Source organism: Fundulus heteroclitus, chromosome 5 (genome assembly GCF_011125445.2).
Source record: "Fundulus heteroclitus isolate FHET01 chromosome 5, MU-UCD_Fhet_4.1, whole genome shotgun sequence".
Lineage (NCBI taxonomy): Eukaryota > Metazoa > Chordata > Actinopteri > Cyprinodontiformes > Fundulidae > Fundulus > Fundulus heteroclitus.
Window position 1 is genome coordinate 17,066,498 of NC_046365.1, and position 23,476 is coordinate 17,089,973.

The following is a 23,476-nucleotide window of genomic DNA, read 5'->3' on the forward strand; positions in this document are numbered from 1 at the left end:
CTCAGCGTCTGTCGTTGTTTCCTGTGTCTGTAAATCCTTTTTAGACGTTCGTTTGTCTTATTCACTTCCCAAAAGCTGACTCTGTCAAGTAAATTTACCAAATGTTGCCGTCTTCGCCTGACTCTCCGCAAACAACGAAGTATCACAATTATAACCAAGCATAACTTCCTGAATGTTACGGGCGCTGCCATTTTGATTTGCTTGAGTCCCTCCTTCAATCCCAGAGAGCAGTAGTACCATAGATTGTCACTATGAGGCGAGGAACCGTGCTAGGGTGATGTGTGAATGGTCGTCATAACCAAGCTTGGCACGGTTAACTGATCCAAGCTCGGACCGAGCTCGGCATGGATCAGGTTAACAAAGGTCAGTGTAAACGGGGCTTATGTTTAGGGTTGTTGTCCTGCTGGAAAGTGAACCTCCACCACAGTCCAGGACTGATCAATCTCCCCATAAACTCTCCCCCTACCAATGAAAATATTCCCCACACCATAATACCGCCATCGCCATGTTTCACTGTGAGTATGGTGCCACTTGAGTTTCCTCTGTCCCCCACATGGCTTGTGGCAAACTGAAAAACACACTTCTTGTGACTTTATTTCAGCAATGCCCTTCTTTCTGCCATTTTCCTATTAAATACCAATGGTTTTCCTGCCAACAGATTCCCTCGCTTGAGCTGGGGCTCTTTGCAGCTCCTCCTCTTAATAATTAAGATGGAAGGTCTGGCGTGTGAAGGCCTCTGTTTTTTTTTGTTTTGTTTTGTTTTTTGTCAGAGAACATTATTGAACATACAGCATCATTAAACCAAGAATCAAGGCAATCAGATCATGGAGAAAGCTGTGGAAAAGCTTTCTTCAGGCAGGGGCAGGTTATAAATCAACATCACAGGCTTTAAACCCGACTCAAAGCACTGTTCAATCCATCGTCTTAAAACGATAAACCTACCAGGGCATCGTGGGGCAATCGAACGCATTCGTCAGCGAAGCAGCCAAGAGATCCAGTTTGCCTCCGGAGCAGCTGCAAAGAGAGTCTGTTGACAGAGCATGACCCAAATGTGGCCATTATACAGGAGTGGCAGCAAGAAGCCGTTGTGAAGTCAGCGCTCTGGATCAGGTTGGGCCAGAACCTCTTGGCCTCCATGCAAAATGCTAAATTGGGTGGAACAAATCTTACATTGCACCCTGAAAACACAGTGATACGCGGTGGTGGCAGCATCGTGCTGTGGGAATGTTTGTCTTGAGAAGGCAGGTAACCTGATTAGTTGCTGGAAGATGGGTATAGATAAATATTGATCAGTCCTGGAACAAAACCATGTCAGAAATGTAAGGATTTATTCAGAAATGCGTTAGAGAAATCAAAGTCAAACACGGAAATACGTTTAGGGAAAGAAGCAGCAAGAAAACCCGAGTCAACTAAAGCAAATACACTCATAAAATGGGACGACATTTTTCTTTCAGTCGTTTCGATGGCGGGGCGAGCCCTACGTTTCTTCTGTAATGCAGGTATTGTGAGGTTAAGGGCTTAGCGGCGGTGGACCAATCACACAGCGATCTGTAGCGGAACCTCAACCATTACCGGTGTCAGTCTTCACAGCATCATGCCATGGTTATTGTGGCTGGCAGGCCAGAGGAGCGTCTCTGCGTGTGAGTGCGCTGACAGGCCTGTGTGACAGCAGGCTTTACTCAGCGGAGGGGTTGGTCTGGGCCGTCATCGCTGCTCATGTTTAATTAATGAGGAGGCAGCGGCCAAGAGGAGGGGGAAAACTGGCTGCTTCTGGTTTCCAGACATAAATACAAAGCCGGGTCTGCGAGGGAGCCACCGAGGCAACAAAGGAGAAGCGGAGAACTCCGAGGGTGTTTTCTATTTTCTTTTTACGCGCAGGGGGAAAAAAAGACCAAGAGAGTAAGGTAAAAAACGACTGCTGTTTATCATAGAGGCGAGAGGGTTTCCGAGCCGGGCGGCGGCGTGTTGCTGCTGTAAAACACCGGGAGAGGGGCTTGTTTACGCGGCCAGGTGTTTGCGATGATGAACGCAAAACAACAACAACAACAACAACAACAAAAAGAAAAAAACGGCGCACAAAGACAGATAAGCTGTGTTCAGCTTGTCTGTCTGATCAAAACAACATCTGACTCTCTGCTGCTGCTGCGTGTAACGGGGCAGAGCGGCTCCGGCTCTGAACGGAAGCGGACTTTCTCAGCCTGCTTTCTGCGCTCCCTTTTCTGTCTCTGTTGACGCGTCACCGGCGCGGCGCGGCGCGGCGTGGCGCGTCTCGGCTTTCAGATGAACTCCTGTGATGTGGTTGGCTTTGTCGGGGTCTGCATCACTGCCTACAGACGTGGCAGCCCTTCGCGGCACAGCTGTTCCAGGCAGCGTCATGAAAAAAAAAAAAAAAAAAAAAACTCTGGTTCCATCTGTCTTTGTTCTGCAGGTTGCGATCTTCTCTCACTTCTTTATTCTGCCGGGGAAAAAGTTTACGCTTCCCACTTTGGTGCGCTTATGCAGTTTTATAGCGCTGCTGTTGCCGGTGTTGCCTTAAAAACGCAGTTAAAACTAACCCGAACGAAGATGTTAGATTACTTAGGATGAAAGCCTTTGATGCAATGTTTTGTTGCCACCTAATAACGTTAGATGGAGCATTTTGATCTTTACTCAGGTCACAGTTCAGCTTAGTAGCATAAACTCATAAACTTCCTCTTTCTTCGTGGATTTTCTCAGCGGGAACCGACGAGTTAAATGAAGAACAAAAAAAAAAAAGGGGGGGGGGGGATCTACAAAAATCAAAACGTTGATATTTTTGTGGTCAAAAACAAATGAGCAGGAACGTAAACGTCTTGTTTGGTTTTGACAATCATCATCATGCAGCTATTGATTTTATTTCTTTCTAAGAGGTAAAGACTGTGATTTAACACTATTACATTAAACTTTGATATTTGCAAACCGGACAAAAATAACACCATTATCACTTTTACTATAGTTTTTCCACTTCCTAATCCGCGATAGCATCAGTAAATCACAATGTAATAAAGGTCTGATTGAATGCTGCTGGACAGGAAATACAATCGTCAAGGCTGCTGCCTTGCAGCAGGAAGATCCTGTTTGAATCACGGAGTTGGCCTGTGCCTGTGCCTGTGCATGCAAGTGCTCTCTCTCTCCATGGTGGGGGTCCATTCAGCTGCTTATGGAGGGGCTTCCACAGCACATCACTGGCAAAGTGGCATGCCTGGACATGTTTGGAGGCGAGACCTCAATTTTTATTGCCCACCAGTTTATTTCTTAATCCCACACTGTATATGTGTTTCCTTGGAATTGGAGATTAGGATGTGGGAGCTCCTCTCAGCAGCTGAGAGTACCGGTGGCAAAGGTTTTAGACCGGATGCCCATCCTGCTGCAACCGGGGATCGACCCCCGGTGCTCTGCATCAAAGAAACAGACTCTGCCTGCTAAACCACAGAGGAACCTCTCCTGACTGTTAAAAGAAATCGTTGGGTGTGAGTGTGCGCCTGGATGTTTGTCCTGTGTGTCTCTGTGCTGCCCTGTGATGGACTGGCGACCTGTCCAGAGTGTATGTTGGCGACCCCTACAGATAGATACCAGCCGCCCTGTGACCGTCCAAGGACAAGCGGGTCTAGACATTCATCGAGAGACGAATGTCAGTTTAACCGGTGAAGCCTGTAATATGTGATTGGGATAGGTTGATTTTTTTTTTTTTTTTTTAAAGCAGTTTTTGTGTTTTTAGGACTCTGTGTGCAGTGACCTACAGCGGCACTCTAAAAATCAGTGAAAAGAAAAAAAAAGAAAGAAAAAAAAGACTGCGGTAAATCTTAAAGTTGATTTATTGATCATCACTTTTATCATTTGCGCAATACATACTGTACCACAAAATGGTTTTTGTGGTACAGTATGTATTGCATTTTTGCATTTACAAAAATAAAAACCCAAACCACTAGCAAAGAGAAATAAAAAAAAATATATTTTGTCCATATAGGAATAAATGTTTTTAACAAGAGAATCACGTTTTGCATGAAGTCATCATGTTCTCCCTGTGAATGTCTGGGTTCTCTCTGGGTACTCTGGCCTCCCTCTGTCCAAAACAACAGTTCGCTGGTCTCTCTGAAGACCCCCTAGGTATGAGTTGTTTGTCCAGTGTCCCTCTGGGTGGCACCCACCCAGGTAAGCAGTGACAGACAATTCATGGTTCACATAAACAAAGGGATCATTTTGTTTTAAAAGTACTAATCATTGTCCAGATTCTTCCAATCTTTTTACAAACGGGTCTGTTTTGCATGCCCCTGTTCATCTGTATTTGTTTTGTGAGAGGAGATTACATCAGACAATGCCTTTGAGCTGCGAACAAGAAACAGCACCCCCTACAGGGGAAGCCTGCTGAGGTCATAGAACCAAGTGCCTGACTAGTATCAAAAATCTCATCAGTCTTTTGTTTCTCTTCATCAGTGATTTTTTATTTATTTTTATTTTGAATATATAAAGGAAAACCAAACCAAATGTAAACTTCTGCTCATCTGTTTTGTCCAACAAACACCTCCCATTTCATTTTGATGTTTAGTATTTGGGGGTGGGAAGCACATTACCAGTTTCTCATGAGAAAATCCAATTTATTTTATTTGTTTTTACTGGCATTCATGCAGGTCCATTTCCCCGAGAAACAGGAGAATGAAAGAAACCTGTTTTTAAAGAAGCAACATTAAGCAACATAATACTGTTGAAAACAAAGACACGGTGCATTGCGTATAGCTACTTAACTGAAAACGTCAACTAAAAGCTGGGGATGTGAGCTACGCTTACTGCATTAAAAACAGGAACAACCAGTCAGGGTCCCTTGTGCCATTGTCGTTGCATAATTTTTGAAAATACTTTAAAATATATTTTTAATGCTATAAAACCATGTATAATGTGCTCTTTCAAGACCAAATGGCACCAGGTTTATATATATATATATATATATATATATATATATATATATATATATATATATATATATATATATATATATATATATATATTACCTTTTAGTTGTGTTAGGACTCATACAGTACAACAGGTATTCTCATTTATGAGAAATGTAAGAAAGAAAGTAGGCGCAAGTCAGAGGATGAAACAGGCAAAAGTTGCAGAAGAGCAATTACGCTATATATGGAACAACAAATTAAGACGTCACTTAATAACGTTATGGCCTACCAAGCAGAAAAGAGCATTAGCATAGGGTCTCCAGCTCAAACTTTGGGGCAAATTAAGCGCGCTCACTCATTCATTTCTCAGTTTTGTTGCTTACGTGCTCTCACTAGAAATCAATTTATTCATCAAAAACTATTTATTTTCTCTTCATGCGGCTTTAAACTGAATCGGCGGCACACATCGGGGGAACATCCGGCGCGGTGCCCCTGCTGCGCAGCTGTGAAGTGCACACGCGGGGGTTTGCGTGCTTCCACTTGATCGCTCCGGTATGGGAAAATCCGCGTCTGGAGAGAAGTGAGGAATGCCTGAAACTTGGCATGCAGCCACAGCACCAAAGTGCAACTTTTTTTTTTTTTTTTTTCATTTAGGGCTGCAGAAACGTCTTGTTTCCACGGCCCCAGTCTCGCGGGGCTGAAAGTGCAGATTTGTGGGAGTGTGCGCGCACGCAGCTGGAAAGAGATGCGTCTGCGGCTGAAAGCAGGGAGGGAAAGCAGTTTGTTGAGAGACAGGAGCTCAGACATAACCATTTAACAGGGTTCCTGTTGAAGGCCAGCCCGGCTCTTTGAGAGCCCACTGGCAGACTCGCTGTTCTGTAAATTGCCATTTCTAGGTCAGTGTTATCCAACCCCCCCTTCCTTTCTCCCTCTCTTCTCCTTGCTTCACCGCAGCCGTCTGTCTAACCAAGGCCAGCCCACGCATTAATCTGCTGTGCCGGTGTAAAGCGTGGAGCGATGACATGTGGTGACTGTATTAACCAGCCGTGGAATTACAAGCAACCACAGATGCACAATCTGTCAGAGGGCAGTGTGTGTGAAAGGCCCGGAGGCTGTTTGCGTCCAGCATGAATCGCCTTACATTGAAATCAGATGATGGTCATTGTATAGAGAAAAGCGATTTCCTTTACATGTTCTGTGAGCCTGGGGTCACTGAATGGTTGAAGCTTTTGTTCACTTTTCCACAGCATGGATGAGAGCAGCTGCTGATGTGATGAGTCACACCTTGTGACACTATAAGGCAGAAGCCCTGAGAGTTGAACAGGGAAGATGCCGCGCCCGAAACAAATGTATTATTCCTTGGAATTCTTGGGGAAAAAAATAAAAATTATTAACCCACGGAGCATTAAATGGCAATGGTTAATTAAATCGGAGTTTCCTACTCAATTTCCCGTTTGGGTTTTCTGAAAAGTTTTGACACACCAATATAGATTTAATATATTTCCAAATCAGTTTAGGAACTTTAATTAACAATGTTCAGAATATTTTTTTTCTGGGCCCTCGTGAATCTTTTATATTAAAGAAAGAGAGTGAGTCAGTGCCTCGATGCAGTCGAGCGTGTTTCATCAATCTGAATAATGAGCAGAAGCTGACTGCATTGTGTCTGAATGCATGTTATTGACTTTGAATCTGCAGATATGATTGGATTTCATTGACTGTATATAAATGGTGTTTTCGTAAAAAAGGCCTCGAGATGACATTTCGCATGAATCGGCACTATATAAGTAAACTAAATTGAATCGATAAGATGCTGCAAAAGAGGAATCTGCTCATTTAAAACAAGTCAAAAACGATCGGGAGTTGAAAATATTTTTTGGGCCCCAGTAAAAACTCATACATGGCTCCCTTGGGCCCCAAATAGGCGAAAGCTAAAGAAAAATGTAATCAAGTTAGTTTCTAATTAAGGATTTTATTGTGTTTTTTTGAAGGTTTTAAAAAAATTCAGAACCATTTTGTTGTGAAAGTTCCCCTTTTTGTTAAGTGAAACATATGCAATATAAAATGTAAGGTTGAGAGTAAACTGTTAGGGGTGTGTTTTATCCAATAATTAATTTTTTTTCCTATGTCATATTTCAAGAAAATACAGCAGAGGGGCTTAATTTTGATCTACATTAGTGCTGCTGTTAAGAACAAATGCTAAAATGCAATATGTTTTCTTGTAATAATGGAAAAATCGTAGAGCTGCAGTTATTATTTTTGCCTTACATTTTCAAGAAAGGCTAAATTGATTGATGGCAGCGCCATATGTGTTTTCAGTTTTCAAAAATACATCTTAAAAATGTGAATGTTGTCACAAATCTCTCTCATTTGAAGACGTTATTTTCCTTACAAACTGAAGGATAAAGGACAACCCGCCTGCATGTCTCACCTGCAGCACCAGTTACATTTCTGACTTTGTTCCAAGGAGCGCAGGGCAAGAAATTAAATTTGCTCCAATTTAAGACAGATGAAAAAGATCCCCCAGCAGTTATAAAGGCCTTTTAATAAAGCTTACAACCTCCTTAAGTTTACTTGATTTCCTTCTCAATATGTTGCTGTTCCAAAAAAACACCCAGAGTCCAACATCATCCCCATATTTACTGTTCTTTGTAGCCCAAGAAAGCCCTCATTCATGTTGTTGTTGTTGTTGTCCTGAGACTTCAGGACTTCAGATACTGGCTGATGTTTAACAGAGATTACACCAGTAACGTGTTAATGACTGAGCTGGATTCAGGCAAAGGGACACAACACAAACCGATACTGTGCTTCATTCCAAACTAAGAGATAACATTGTGTCATTCATCAGGGTTGTTCTAAACTCAACACAATACTAATTTGTGTACTTAGAGATAGTAAATAATCCCAAAGGATTATCTATTCACTGCAGATTGCTAGTAGATTTGTAAACTGTAAAAACAACCTTTTTATGGCTTTATATAATTTCACATTATGATGAAAAAAGGAGAACCACACCACACTGTGGAATAGTATAGAAACATTTACTCAAAGGAGATTAAAATATATCTACACAGCTGCAACAGCTGTCATGATAATTACTGTTTATGCATTTTATTCATTTTTGATCGTCCTATAAACCTGGAGGGCGTTTAAAATGAATTGAGATCCAACATTACGTGCTGACGGCAGCAGATTTTTGGGTTTAGCCCATAGGACAGTGGTCAGCCAAAGCCACAGTTTCAAAGAGGAAGTTATTTCCAGTGAACTGTCTGGGTTATCCATAAATTGACGTCAGAGTTATTTTCACATATGTTTTCCTGAAGTCCTGGTTTGTGGTTTCCCTCTTTCTTCACCAGTCAGATGAATCCTGCTGACTTTTCTGCTGTGGGAGATCACCTACAAATCAGGTGGACATTAGTCAAGATGGCTGTGTCGTGTGTGCATTTGTAGTAAACTGATTTTCAGGTGCTTCTCGGCTGTGAAAATTCACAAAGCCTAGTTTCACATAAACATCGGGGTTCATGTTTGACTCAGAAACTAGTTTGTTTATTCAAATATTTCTGATCTTGGTAATTTTAATTCAGAGGCTCAGCTTTAAGGTAATGACCGCAGCCCCTCTAAAATCTCTTTTATACAAATTTTCCAACTGTTCATATCTACATTCGTTTTTTAGTTGACAAATGAGCAAGAAATGCCTTAAATTATACTGTGGGAAGAACTACAATGTATAAAAAGTATCTGTTTTTTTTTTTTTTTTTTTTTTTAGAAATTAGACTTTACAAGAGTTGTACTGCACATAACTTTTAAATATATGCTTATAGAAAAACGAGTTTATGTAAACCATAAAGTTACAACGCTAGGTTTACAGGTATACTTTATGGTTCTGGGAGTTCTTAAGGGAGTTCTTGATAAAATGTCTACTTCAAATGCCAAAATAAAATCTTGATTAAATTTAGAACTGAATTTTAACCGTAAGATGCATATTTTGATCAGAATTTGACTTTTAACTATTTTACAACATCAATAAATAATGTATAAATGTAGTAATGTAACAATATTGATATTTAGATCAATATGTTGTAAAAAATAAATCATTTAACAGATGCCTACATATTTGAAGAATAGACTTTTGGGTTATTTCCTCTACCAGTTTTTAAAGAAGTAAACCAACAGATGGTACATAAAACAGCAACAACAATTATTATAGCTATTATTTTCAGTGCAACATGTTCGGCTCCCTACGGGGTCCCGTGCTGGGTAGGAGACCCTAACTCAGCGTCTTAGTGCCTGCTTTGCCTTTATTCATAGTACTGGCCTTTCATCAGCCTTACTGGGGTAACGAAGTGAAGTTTTTGGGTGTTTGTGTACTTTTACAGCCTGACAAAGCAGGATTATCTCAAAAGAGTCGACTCCAAACTCATTTCACTGTGGCAATCAGACTTAAATCAGAGGAACCTGGACTTTTGCTCCGTTTTTCTGAAAACATTTCGAAAAGTTTTCAAAAACACTGAGCGGCAGTCCGGTTGCCTCCGATTTAGGTCTGTTTGCTGCTGCCATGATAACTGGGAATTAGCACAGGCACATTTTACAGTGTTTGCTCATGTTGTAGGAAACAGTTCATTGTCAGTCTTTGATAAAAGGGTCTAAATGTTAGTGCTGAGTAAACGTCTATATTAGGTTTTCAGTAAAATGTCGTCCAGTTGTTTTTACACCCAGCTGTCCATACATTCCCGGCAATCGGCCTTGTGCCGGAACAAAAGGTTGGCTGTGTGCTCTTTCTTCACTGGGAACATTGCCGCCTCTCTCTCTCTCTCTGATAAATCTCAGTGTAATTCAGGAGGCTGGAATAAGAAATACTTCATCTTTGTGTACACTCTGTTCTCTGACGGAAATAACACGGCTCTCCAAGGACCTTCTCATTTGGCCCCGTGCTTAATAAACAGTAATAACAAGCTAGGAGACAAAGAAATGTAAACATGTCACCAAATGAAGGCTCCGAATTAACTTAATGATGGTAATAAACCGGGCTTTAAATGTTGGTCATAGCGAGTTGACTGCCAACAAGCAGCACGGAGGGCTGTCAGAGAGGCTTTAGTAGTTGTAGCTTGATAAGCAGCTTGGGACAGCTCCAAGTCAGGCCAAATTATGTTCGTTGAACCTACGGGCGAAATATGTTAAAGGATTAGCTCAGTTAGTGACGACAACCAGCAACAGCAACACCCTCCCACTGCAGCTGGACAAGGTTTTTAAATGCCTGCCCTCATTTCAGTTGGACAAAGTCAAAATGTAGTATTAGGCCTGATGAAGTAATTTAATAATAATAATAATTGAACTTTATTGATCTCACAACGGAGAAATTCACTTCTGCATCTTAACCCATCCCCTTGGGGAGCAGTGGGCTGCCACTGTGCAGCGCCTGGGGAGTAATTGGGGGTTAAGGGTCTTGCTCAGGGACCCAGAATGGCAGCTTGTGGGAGTTAAACTCAGAACCTCTAGGACCGAAGCTTTGTGCTCTAACTACTAGGCCACCACTAATTTAAAGACACAACATCAGCATCAACATGGCTATCCGTAAAACAGCTCATCTTTCTTTTGACAACGGAATCCCCTGAAAATTAAACGCAGGAAATTCTACGTTTGATAACATGTAATGATTATTTGGAGGATTTCTACCAAAATTATCCATAGCCGTCTACCGAATAATGAATATTCTTTCATTAAACCAAAAAATAAATAAAAAATGTAGGCCTATTTATAAACGGAAATAAAACTGACATGTCTAAAGGGATATCTAAGCAAAGAAAATGTTCTATTGCAAAACAAAAATGTTTTTGTTTTTTTAATTACAAAATGCTAAAAAATATTTGTACCATTATTAACCAATTGAGTTTTTGTTTTTATTGACAGTGCAGCAACACTTGCTGGTCATCTTTTTGCATGCTTCCACTGGTGTTTTGATGATTCATCCTGAGCAGAAGGCCGCTTGCATTTGAAGTTAGAAGGCCTCCTTGCCATCACCCTAATCTTTAGCTCCAGCCGCAGATTCCAGTCGGGACTCTGCTTGGGCCATTCCAAAAGGTTAACATTACTTCCCATCCGAAGAAATAAGCTGTTAAGATTACTTCAACCCTAAATCTGCAAAGGATATGAATAACTTTGGGCTTACCTGTAGATCTTAACATGAATAACTGTTGATTGATTTGGTAACCAGATATAACTCGGATGTCGTGATTGCTCACTCTGCTTGTATTTCTCTCCCTCAGACTCAACCGAAAAGGAGCTTAGACGGCATGCAAAGTTGTGAAATTTCCTCAGACAGCACTGATGATCCTCTTAGTAGCGGCCTTCGCCCTCATCGACAGCCTCGAATAGTAGTAATCGGTGCTGGCTTGGCCGGCCTTGCTGCGACAAGAGTCCTACTGAAGAACGGATTCACGGATGTCACGGTCCTAGAAGCGTCAGACCACATCGGTGGGAGAGTTCAGAGCGTTAAGAACGGTGAGAGGACGCGTTGCTGAAACACAAGAACTGTTTAGGATTATCTTCTGTAGAGTTCTACTACGTCTGTGAAGGTTGATTGATGAGAAGTGGTGTGTGTGGCTGTGGACATGTAAACATGACGGCTGTGAGGGTGTTGGTCATTTGCTATTTGGTGCATTTGCTGTTTTGTTGTTTTTGCACTAAAATAAATCCGGAAACTTTTCGTCCATTCCAAGAGTGTTTTTTTTAAACCCGCCTTTCCGTCATTTGATGTCAGGCTTATGAGTGATGATTTAAATGTAAAAACTAATTCTACACAACATAATGACAGACTGCTGCAAGGAAGTATGGTGAAATGACTCCAATAGATATTATTGCCTATTTTGGTTTGATTACTAGTCATATTTTCCTATTTCATAGCTTACTGTCTAAAAGGGAGACCAGAGCCCCAATCAGTGGAAATTAAATGGAATATATTCTTCAGGTATAAAACTATACAATTAACATAAATTACAAGGAACAATTTAAGATTTATATTATTATATATCCCCATAAGCTATCAAGAAAAGAGCAATGGCCTGATTTATACACAATGGTTAAGAACAAGGATACGAAAATGGTTTATTTATGGGGTAAATTGAACATTGAACACTGTTTCACGGTAGGTTTTATGCTTATTTGGAAAACAGTTAATCTAGTTGGTCTTCTATTCACACGGTGGACTACTTCACCGAACATTTGGAATTGGTTTTAAACTCACATGTTTTTTCTAGTGCTGCTGGGTTTACCCCTGAGAAGTGGCTCATATGCAGGTGTTGTGTCAGAGGAATAAAAAAAAAAAACTGGCTTTGGATTTTTCCCAAAAAATAAAACAAAAACTTTCAGGTGGAAAGAACCACCAAGTACAGGGTGCCCTCTGCCCTCAACAATATGGGGGTTGTAGTGACAGTTCATGTATGGAAATCTCCCTCTAGTGTGTTAAAAACAGGGTGAAATGTCCCCATTTTGTAAAGACATTTTTTTAAATGTTACAAAATGTTTTCATTTTTATTTATAGCCGTCGTGTCCAATTCGAACATTTGAGCGCCACACCCTTTAGTTGTTTTTCCTGTTGAACACACCTAAATTAGAACGAAGGGATCTTTAGCAGAGCTTGATGATAAGAAGGGCTGCAATTTGAAACTGTTGTGACAGAGCTCGAAAACATCCGAAACTTAATAGGCCACACCGGATCTAAGGATATAGATACTGTAGATGAATATTAAAAACAGCATATAGTATATCAAAGGTATTCCAGTGAGCTTTTTGTTACCCCGAGTCTTTATAAAGTATATGCATCTCTGTTTATTCAGAGGTTACAACTACATCTGAATAAATTAGAATACCATCAAAAAGTTAAAGCGTCTCTGTTATTGAACTCAAAAAACGCATTTCTGTTCTGGTTGTAGGAAGAGCAACTTTGGAACTTGGAGCTACCTGGATTCATGGTGCCAATGGGAACCCAGTGTACCACCTGGCAGAGGAAAATGGGCTGCTGGAGCACACCACGGACGGAGAGAGGAGTGTGGGACGCATCAGCCTGTACACCAAGAACGGCGTGGCTCACTACCAGACCAACGTGGGCAAAAGGATCCCCAAGGACCTGGTGGAGGAGTTCAGCGACTTGTACAATGAGGTGAGGGCACGCAGACATGGATAGGTGCACATCTGAATTCACATTTCCACGCACAAGTTGTGCTGTGCAGGGTTCAGACTGGAAAGCAACAGAAGAAAACTGTCAGCTAATATCTAAAAAAAAAAAAAAAAACATTCTGCAGGCAGTCACATTGCAGTAAGCAGATTATAGGTCACCAGTTACTTTTACAGTAGGTGACTGTGCTGCGAAACACTGTCAAATCTTTAAACCTTTGTCTAAAGTTTAAAAGGGAAAGTTTCCACAGACGCCACTTGAGCAAGTTTGGCAAAAAAAAAAAGAGAGCTTTAGCAGCAGAAATCTGAAAATGTATGAAAACCAGCCATGTACTGGCAAATAAGGGTATGTTAATACATTTTTCTATTTTTGGAATGAAAGCTGACACGTCACACTCTAGAGCGATAAAAAAAAGATAATACATTTGACAAAGTAATCCTCGCACTAAGTACGTGGCTGCTACCCTTTCCTTTGTGCATTTAATGGAGGATTTCTGATGTATAAATAGGTCATGTCTGAAAAAGCAATTACAGAGAGGAGCTGCCGCGTCCACAGACAGGATTGTGGTTGTGTTCATGGTTGTACGCCATCTTTCCTTTATCCAGTTTATTAAATAGGGGTTTGAAAAAAAAAAAACACATTTTAAAATATGGTTCCTGGAAGCAAGACAGCATCCGTCTGGCAGCGTTAGCCCATCGTCTGATGGTTCAGGATGTTATTGTTCAGTCTAACATGAACAACCTGGGAATAAAATAAAAAAAACATTTTTATATAACATTCAGGGTATCTATACATTTTCATGTCACAATTCCAGACTTTTCCAGACTCACATTTCCAATCTTCTCTCTATGTTTGAGCATTTTTGAAAGACTATAAATACATGGATGGGTGGATAAGTCAATTAGTGAAAGGGTGGATGGTTGTCTTTTTCCATGCTTTAGGTGGAAAATGATTGAATCAAGATCCAAACCGTTCCAGACTGCAAAGGAACCCAGGCTATTGTTAAAGCAACAGCGAATTTGGTCACATTTATTAAAACGTGTATGTAAAAAAATAAAGCTGTGAATCCGATTTCTGTTCTCCTTTAATCCTCACACTGGTCTTTAAAATAATAATAATAAAAAGGTTACATCAGCTTTCCAAAGCCTAATCGCTTTTTTTTTTTTTCATTTTCTCATGAACACAAATACAAAAACCATTCACAAAGTGGATCTTTGCTTAAAAATCCAAACATAATAAACAGTATTGTCAGGTAGTCAAATACCTAGAATTTCAGTTCTGAAGGTTATTATATCACCACATCACCATTTGGGACTGAACTAAAGTATAACTTGCCTGTGTGTGACACATCTGCTGTATGCGGGAGCCAGTGATTCAGGTTATTCTTTGAAGTGAAATCCAGTTTCATTAACTAGAAGTTGACATGGTACACCATGAACTGTTTTCTCTTGAAACATGTTGATGCATAACCGATTCTAGTTCAGAGAAAAGGTGTGTACAGAGGTCTAAATCAGTGTTCGTCATGTATCCTGTCTGCGTATCAGTATTTCTGTTGTTACAACTAGACTTGAGTCGGAAGGACATTTTCACTGCCTGACAAATGTGTAAAAAGAACACAAAGTCATGGTATCAACACAAAATGTTGACCCTACTGTTGTCCTCTTTTTTTTTTTTTTTTGCTGCATTTAATCTCCTTTAGGTGTACGAGCTGACTCAGGAGTTCTTCCAGAACGGGAAGCCAGTTTGTGCTGAGAGCCAGAACAGCGTTGGCATTTTTACTCGAGACCTGGTGCGGAAGAGGATTATGGTGGACCCCGATGATCCCGAAAGCACCAAGAAGCTTAAACTCTCCATGCTTCAACAGTACCTCAAGGTGCGTTCGGGTTCCTCATATTCGTATCGCTGTTTTTTTTTTTTTAACAGTGCCTTTCTCTCCTCCAGTGTGTCCATTCTTTTCTTAATTTCTTAATTTCGAAACTTATGAAGCTCCATTAAATAGAACCTGTCTGACAATATTAGGTTGGCCCAAAATATCTTAAAAAAGAAACAGCTTGCCCCAATTTAACAAGACCATAAAAACAGATGAAAAAGGGCTGCGAAGATTCATCCAAGAGATCACAGATGAACTCAGAACCGCATCTAAAGCACTGCAGGCCCCACTAGCCTCAGTTAAAGTCAGTGTTCAGGAGGTACATTCACACCGAACACGAACAAGGCAAATTTTTTCGTTTTGATTGTTGAACTCGGATCCACCATAAACGTGCATCCACCGCGCCTATTCTCAGTTTCGTGTAAAACACATCGTTCGTATTGCCGACCATTAGTTGGCTCCTGATCCCGCCTTTACAGGGATAACATGTAAATCACTTGCTCCACTTGCCTCGTTCACATTCGGTGTGAACGGACCTTAAGAAAGAAACCGAAGACAAATGGCACCAATGAGGACAAAAACAATACAAATGACAGAAGAACATCTCGATGATCCTCAAGAATTTTAGGTACACGTTTATGGACTGATAGACCTGGATGTGGTATTTAAAATCAAACCAAAATATACAGGAAAGTAAACTTTCTGATTTTAACATTGGGGGTAATTATATTTTCCATGTAGGGCCAGATTGGTTTGGTTACTTTTGTTTGTTTGCTAAATTAATGAAAGCATTACTTGAAAACTGTTTTTTGTATTTTTGCTGGCTTTGCCTGATATAAACATTTGCTTGATGATCTGTAAAACTACAAAGTGTGACAAAATAGAAGAAATCTGTAAGTGCTCTAATACTTGTTCCAGTAGATCTTTTACTCTTTGGTGTTTCCCGTGTGCACACAACATCATAGTTTTGTTGTTTATCACTTGGAACAATGCATGTGTGTTCCAACAAGTTTGAATCTTTTACTTTTGGCCTGTGGCTGTCATGGTAGAAATGTCATTGCTTTCCATTTTTCGTAATAACCGTACAGTAGCTTTTCTTATGTTGTTTCTTATTCTCATGTTTTTTTTTTAATATTTTACAAACGTGGGTATCTGCGTGCTTCTATATGCTTTTCACTTTGCAGCTGGTACAACTAAGTCCCCCACTGTGGGACAATAAAGCATATTTCTATTCTATTGTTGTCAAAGGGATTTAGCAAGTTTGTGCTTGATCTATTCGATTAAATCCTACATGTGGTCTCTCTTTAAGGTGGAGAGCTGTGAGAGCAGCTCTCCCAGCATGGATGAGGTGTCGTTGAGCGAGTTTGGGGAGTGGACAGAAATCCCCGGCGCACATTACGTCATTCCCGAAGGCTTCATGAAGATCGTTGACCTGCTGGCCCAGGACATCCCATCTCACACCATCTGCCTATGCAAACCCATTCGCCGCATCCACTGGAACTACTCTGCCCAGCATCGGGAGGTCATCGGCAAAAGCAGCGACACCAAGAGGGACGACAACCACAACGACAACAACCACGGCCGCCGGGCGAACGAGGACCCCCTGATCCTGGGTCAGCCTATCTGGGTGGAGTGCGAGGACGAGGAGTGGATCCCAGCAGACCACGTCATCATCACGGCTTCCCTTGGCGTGTTGAAGCAGAACCACGAGGTCATGTTCTCCCCGTCTCTCCCCGAAGACAAGGTGCTCGCCATCGAGAAGCTGGGCATCAGCACCACCGACAAGATTTTCCTGGAGTTCGAAGAGCCCTTCTGGAGTCCAGAGTGCAACAGCATCCAGTTCGTATGGGAAGATGAGGCTCAGCTTGAACAGCTGGCCTACCCCGAGGAGCTGTGGTACAAGAAGATCTGCAGCTTCGATGTCCTCTACCCACCTGAGCGCTACGGCTACATGCTGAGCGGCTGGATCTGTGGCCAGGAGGCGCTGCAGATGGAGCGCTGCGATGACGAAACAGTGGCTGAAACCTGCACCGAGCTGCTGAGGCGCTTTACAGGTCAGGGCACGCACATGGAAGCAAAAACGCAGCTGGGCATTATACGATGTTCTGTTTTCTCCCTATATGATGACATAATCTAAGACTAGCACAGTAACCTTAGATAATGTAGAGGCATAATTTCCGCTTAGTGACTCATATAAGGTGTGACTGGGTCATTTTCAGAGAGGCGTTGGTGTAAACTGTGTGATCTAAGCTGATCTAGTGAAACAGTATTCTAAAGATGAAACAGCTGAATGAAAGCTGCAAGTGCTGGGCCCTAAGAAAGTATTTAAAATGTTTTTTTTGTTTTTCATATTGCAATCACAAACTTTAATGTATTTCACTGTGGTTACATAGACAGACATAGGGTGCCTCATAACTGTGAAGTGGAAGAAAGATCATACATAGTTTTTAACATTTTTCACAAAAAATAACTGCCTTCAGAAATCCCTAAATTATTAAATAGAGCCCAATTGGGTGCAATTTAATATATGTATATATATATATATATAAACGATGTTATGTGATGGCGCAGGTTGGAGAATCTGTTGGCGTGTCAACTGTCAGTGGCACCCTCCATAAATCAGGTCTTTATGAAAGAGTGGAGAGAACGTTGTGAGAAGTCCTGTTTACATTTGCCACAAGCCTTGTAGGAAACAGCCAACCTGTGGAAAAAAGATGAGACCAAAGTGGAACTGTTGGCCTTTTTACAACACTGTGTGGTACAAAATTAAAAGTGCACAGCCCTCTGAACACGCCCGCCCTGTGGTGAAACATGGGGCATGGCAGAGTCACTCAGTGGTGAGGATTTTCTTACGCGAGGACATGGAGGTTGTTCAGACTTGATGGGATGATGAACTAAATACAGGGCAAGTCTGAAAGAAAATAAATCTTTTATAGGCTGCGAAAGAGAGAAAGGCAGCTGGATGTGCTGGAATGGCTCAGTCCGAGCCTAAAACACATGTAGAATGTGACAGGACTTTAAAATGAACGCACGCAGATGTTTATCCAAACTTCCTGACCTTGAGATGGCTTAAAAAAAAGGAAAATATTTTATTCTCTGAATGTGTAAATCTAGTTTCAGATATCCCCCTAAAGACTTGAAATAGCAACTGTAGGGAGTGAAGGTTCTCCAGTGTATTGACTCAAGGAAGCTTAGATTAATTTTCCTTCCACTTCTCAGTTATTTACAATTTTGTGTTAGGCTGTCCCACATAATCTCCATAAAAGTAATTAAAGTCTGTTGTAGTAGCAGGAAAAATTGTAGAAACGTTCAAGGAGCATGAGCACTTCAGCGAGACACTCTAAATGTCTGATAAAGCAGGTGCTAACCGGTCCTCTGTCATCACCACAAACAGAGCTGAACACCAAGTATTTATCAATTAGATAAGACAAGCCTTCCACTGTACTTTAACAGAGGAGGGGAAATACCGGGAGGAGTGGCGTAACGGCTCCGAGGTGATTGCAACAGAACATGTAACTTGTTCTCCGGGCTGATTTACTGTGTGCTGGTTGGCAGTAGATCAGGAAGGAAGTGCAGAAAACGTATGGGCTGCTGCCTATGAACTAGGTCAAAGTCCCAGTATAGAGGCTATGAGGGTCACTCCGTGCTAAAGTTAGCGCCCTTCCCACTTATGTACAATGTGAATCACACCAGAGAAAAACATTCCCACTCCCACACCCACATGCATGTCTCATGATTGCTGCGAGGACTTTGAATGGACTTCCATTCATTTTCCATTGATTTCTATGACATAACTCTGACCCTAATCATTACCAGTAACACACCCAGCCTGATCCCAAGACCCCTACCTAAACTCAATCCAGACCTTAGACCTAAACCTAACCCACTTTTTGTCCACTCTGCGTTGTGAGATCCAGGCAAAATGTCGTCAGAATGCTGAATGTCCACGCAACGTCCTTCTGCTGTCAGAAGTGGGCCCACAAGGATAGCTAAACATGCGTGCGCACACACACACACACACACACACTCCTCATTTAGGTCAGTGTGTTGTTTTTTTTTATTCAGCTGTTGTTAAGTAGCCTTACAGGGGCCTCTGTAAGCACACAACGATCCAAGGATACGACTTCAACTCCCAACTTCATCTTTCTTAGTTGGAAGGAGTTTGATCATCAGATGTACTGACATATTAGGGTTAAAATACACTTAATACAACAGAGTAACAGTACAAAAAGCAGTCTCCTCTGTCATGAAGCATGTTTTTAGGAATGTTTAAACATTTTTGGTCAAAGAATCAAACATATGGTAAATATAACTCATCTTTTTTTTTTTTTAAATTGAACTGTTTCTCTTGTACTTCAATCATTTTTGTGATCTGCAGCTCAATTGCAGGTAGTCGTTACTGATTCTGTGTTTCAGGTCTTTTGGAAGCCAACATTAAGGATTGTTATTTATATGACATTTAAACCATGAGTACTGTTTGTTTTCCAGAAGTTATTTCCCTTGTTAATGTTTATTAATATACATAAAACCCTACGCCTTACCTTACCAGCGCCTGAAACGGCCCCTCTTTTAGTTCCAGATAGCTCTCTTGTATGGAAAGCAAACTTTAAATTATTTGTACAAACTGTCTGTAGTTGACGTCTGTGGGCTATGGTGACGGTAGAGGACCTTGTTGTAGAGGTCACCCCTAAAGGAAGAGCCTTGCTGCCAGACAGCATAAAGAAGGAACTTCTGCAGAGGAGGACTAATAGTAATATCTCAATGGTAACTAGTAACTGGTATTTTGTGATCGTTATATAATTCATAGAGCATAAACAACTTGATTATTGTTTAAGTCCTGTTGAACTTACTATTGTATAATTTAGAATGAGGAGACAAAACTTAATAGTAGTAGGTTTTGGATAAGGGGTAGGATTGAAGAAGTTTGTACATCTCCCCAGTAGGGCTGAACGTTATGGACCAAAAATAATATCTGAATATTTTTAAGCTGAATGACGATGTTTATCCCGATATGTTTTCCTTTTCATAAAATAATTATAAAAAGGCATCTCTGATTCTAACATTTAACCCAAATGTCTCACAGGAACATTTCTAACAAACAGCTGTAGGTACATATGTGAAACAGCTGAAAAATAAGATACTGGAATACAAATATAACTGTAACACAACATAGACCATCTCGATATAAATGATATAGTCTCAATTTATATCTCTCTTTTTTTTAATCCCAGTATTTTTTAATCTTGATTATATTGCCCAGCCTTACTCTCAACTCAGTTTAAAATATTTAAATTACAACAGTATTGTTCAATTGTTTTTCTTTTCCTCTTGCTTTGCAATGCATTTTATGGGTATTTATTATTGTTGGGAGATTATTTTGATTATTTTTTTGTTGTTGAATGTTTGAAATATGCTGCTTCACTAACTCTTTCCTTTCCCGTTGCCTGTCGACAGGGAATCCTGACATTCCGAAGCCCAAGCGCATCCTGCGCTCATCCTGGGGCAGCAACCCCTACATCCGAGGCTCCTACTCCTTCACCAGGGTCGGGTCCAGTGGCGAAGACTGTGAAAGGCTGGCCATGCCGCTGCCTTATGCAAACAGCACCAAGGCTCCAGTAAGGCAGCTTCACAAAAACAAATATTAGTTCACTGCTTTTCTCATTTGCCCTTAAACACACCCCTTTTTACCCTTTATGTCACGTTAAAACCTTTAGTGGGTTTTATTTGGATTGTTGTGACGGACCAGGGCGAGACATGGCATAACTGTGAAATGGAGGGAAAGTATTACACTGGTTTCTTAGCAGTAGTCACCTAAATACTAAATGGAGTCTGGCTGTAATTTAAGCTGAGTATAAACCCAGCTGTTGTGTGAAGGCCTCAGAGGTTTGGTAGAGAACATCGGTGAACAAACAGCAGCATTAGAGATCAAGGAGCACAACAGACAGGTCAGAGATAAAGTTATGGAGACAAGCAAATAAGACATGGTCGTCCACCCTAAACTGGCGAAGACAGTTTTAACCAGGGAACAGCCAAAAGGTCTACTGTAACTTTGGAGGAGCTGCAGCGACCCATAGCTCAGGTGCAATACTCTTTTGATGGGACAGCTCCAAAATCTGGCCCCTATGGGGGAGTGGTTATTTGGACAGCCAAGCCATAGGAAGCCCTGTTTAATGTTTGCCACAAGCCAGATAGGAGATACAGCAAAGGTATGGAAAAGACAGTGAACTGCTCAGGACAAACCAAAATGTAAATGTTTGGTCTACACTCAGAATGCTGTTCTCTCACATGAACGCATCGTCCTCATCACATGGTGTTGGCACCATCATGTGGGAAAGCTTGTCAAGGAACTTGACTAGATTTTTGTTGGAAAATGGATTTAGGCACATACAGGACAATCCTTGAGTAAAACCCTTCAGAGGCTGTAAAAGTCTGGAGAGTGGGGCAGAAGTTCATCTCCCAGCACCACAAGCACCTTTAAAATACAGCCAGAGCTACAAGGCAATGGCTTCAAAGCGTACCTATGTGTAGGAATGGCCGAGTGAAAGCCAAAAACTAAAACCAGTTCAAAATCTGTGGAAAACTTGAAGATGGGCATGTAGGACTGTCTCCATCCTATCTGACCATGTTGTCAGATTGGATGGACATAATCTGACAATCTGGCTATTTAGCCCAGGAAACAAGTACAAACTTCTAGATGTTTAAAGTTGATGGAAACATTTCTCAAAAGACTTGCAGGAGGGATTGCAGCAAAACATTTCTTCACCAGAAATTGATTCAGGGGTGCGGGTAGCCTGAATAAAAACACACACCACAACTTTCAGATTTCAGACATTTTCCTTCCATGTTACAATTATGTGCCACTTTGGGTTGGTTTGTAGAACAAAATGCATGTTAAATACATAGAAAAACCCTGGCTGCAACGTGACAATGTGGAAAAGTTCACAAACTCTTCTGAAAGGCTCTGAACTAAGTTATTTTGGCCCCATTCCTTTCGGATGTTGAGATACTGAACTGGGTAAAATGTATGAGTACATCTGATATACAGCAGTTTCTACCGTCACACATTTAAATCAAAATACAGGTGCCTTCAGTGTGGCCATACATGCTGATTGTTACCCAGAAGGCTGGGTTATGAAACCTGATGATTCTGGGTGAAGGGGAAAAGGAGCTAGAGGCTTGTGGGATGGGCGTTCTTCATGTACACTTGACACTGCTGAAGGAACAGCATGACCTCTCTCTGCTGAGAGTCCTTCAGACCAGCCAAGCTGAAATCACACTCAGGACAGCTCCAGCAGCGCTTCAACGTGCAAAGTGCTAACAAGGGAAACATAAATAGAAGCCAGTGCCTAGGGGAAGGCCAAAACCATGTCAGGATGATACTGACGGATGTTGTTTTCAACCTGATTTTGTTCTCTTACATGTTTTCCCTTTTGTCTCTCCCCTCCCCCGCTTTCTGTTGCTCCTTTCTTAGCCGCTGCAGGTCCTGTTTGCTGGAGAAGCCACCCACAGAAAGTACTATTCCACTACCCATGGTGCTTTGCTCTCAGGGCAGAGAGAGGCCACCCGTTTGATCGAGGTGTACCAGGACCACAAGGCCTAAGATATATATATATATATATATATATATATATATATATATATATATATATATATATATATATATATATATATATATATATATATATATATATATAACTGAAATTAAGCCTCGGACTAGTGAAAAAAATACAAATAATTGAGTTAAAGCTTTCTGTCTTCATGATTAGATTCCACTTATAAGCATAGCTTGGGCATTATTACGCTGATAACAAATGAGTATTTTTCACGTACTGTAGATTTTAAAATCATGCTAAACCTTATTTGAAATGTTCTGTCTAAAAGTCATCAACGGTGCTGTAATTTCTTGTCTTGGCCATTCAGTTATGTTCTTAGTTGTTTTTTTTAATCAGGAATCTAATGTTCATAGCAGTAGCATCTTTAATTTACAATTTTTTTATAAGTGCCTTCTGTATTTAATATCATGTTTCTTCAAAAAAAAAAAAATACAAAAAATAAAGGAGATACTTAACAACATTGTGCAAATTTTAACAAAATAAAAGTTCTATGATCCTCCATCAGCTTCGTAACTCTTTGTAGCACGAAACACACATCCGAGGTATGAAAAACATTCTCTTTCACTAAACAGTATTGTCTAAGGGTAATCTCTGACCCTGAGTTTGCTTTATATCCTGTTAAAGTTTACTTGAAGTACTCCTAAAAAGGAATGGCCGCTGGGTACCATCCTTTCCTGAGAAGTCATGAAAACATTACTTCAGTGAACAAATTAAATTGTTTTATTTCTACTTTTTTTATTTTTATATGTGCACGTCAAAAGAAAAAAAAAACATGGGAAAAAAAATAAGTATTTTTAGAGTACTGTCATTAAACCACCAGACACTAGGCTAGATAAGGAGGTGTGTTCATCTTGCTATGATGCATAGTCAGAAGAATACTAGGAAAGATTAAAAACATCGCTAAAGCTAACAAATAGAG

The 23,476-nt window shown here is 40.8% G+C and overlaps 1 protein-coding gene across 4 annotated transcripts; it reads left to right on the forward strand.

The window, feature by feature from the left end:
• The first annotated feature begins 1,746 nt into the window (after positions 1-1,746).
• On the forward strand, positions 1,747-22,564 carry smox (spermine oxidase). 4 transcript variants are annotated; one of them, XM_021308456.2, is made up of 8 exons: positions 1,750-1,904; positions 10,812-10,982; positions 11,168-11,402; positions 12,833-13,059; positions 14,774-14,947; positions 16,254-16,998; positions 20,399-20,559; positions 22,416-22,564. In XM_021308456.2, exons 3-8 carry the CDS (start codon positions 11,195-11,197, stop codon positions 22,542-22,544), a joined length of 1,644 nt encoding a protein of 547 aa, XP_021164131.1. In that variant the 5' UTR covers positions 1,750-1,904; positions 10,812-10,982; positions 11,168-11,194; the 3' UTR covers positions 22,545-22,564. The 4 variants fall into 4 exon arrangements, with proteins under 4 accessions (XP_021164133.1, XP_021164131.1, XP_021164132.1 ...); XM_021308457.2 differs by having other exon boundaries at positions 10,817-10,982; XM_021308458.2 differs by lacking the exon at positions 10,812-10,982 and having other exon boundaries at positions 1,747-1,904; positions 22,425-22,564.
• The last annotated feature ends 912 nt before the right edge of the window (positions 22,565-23,476 follow it).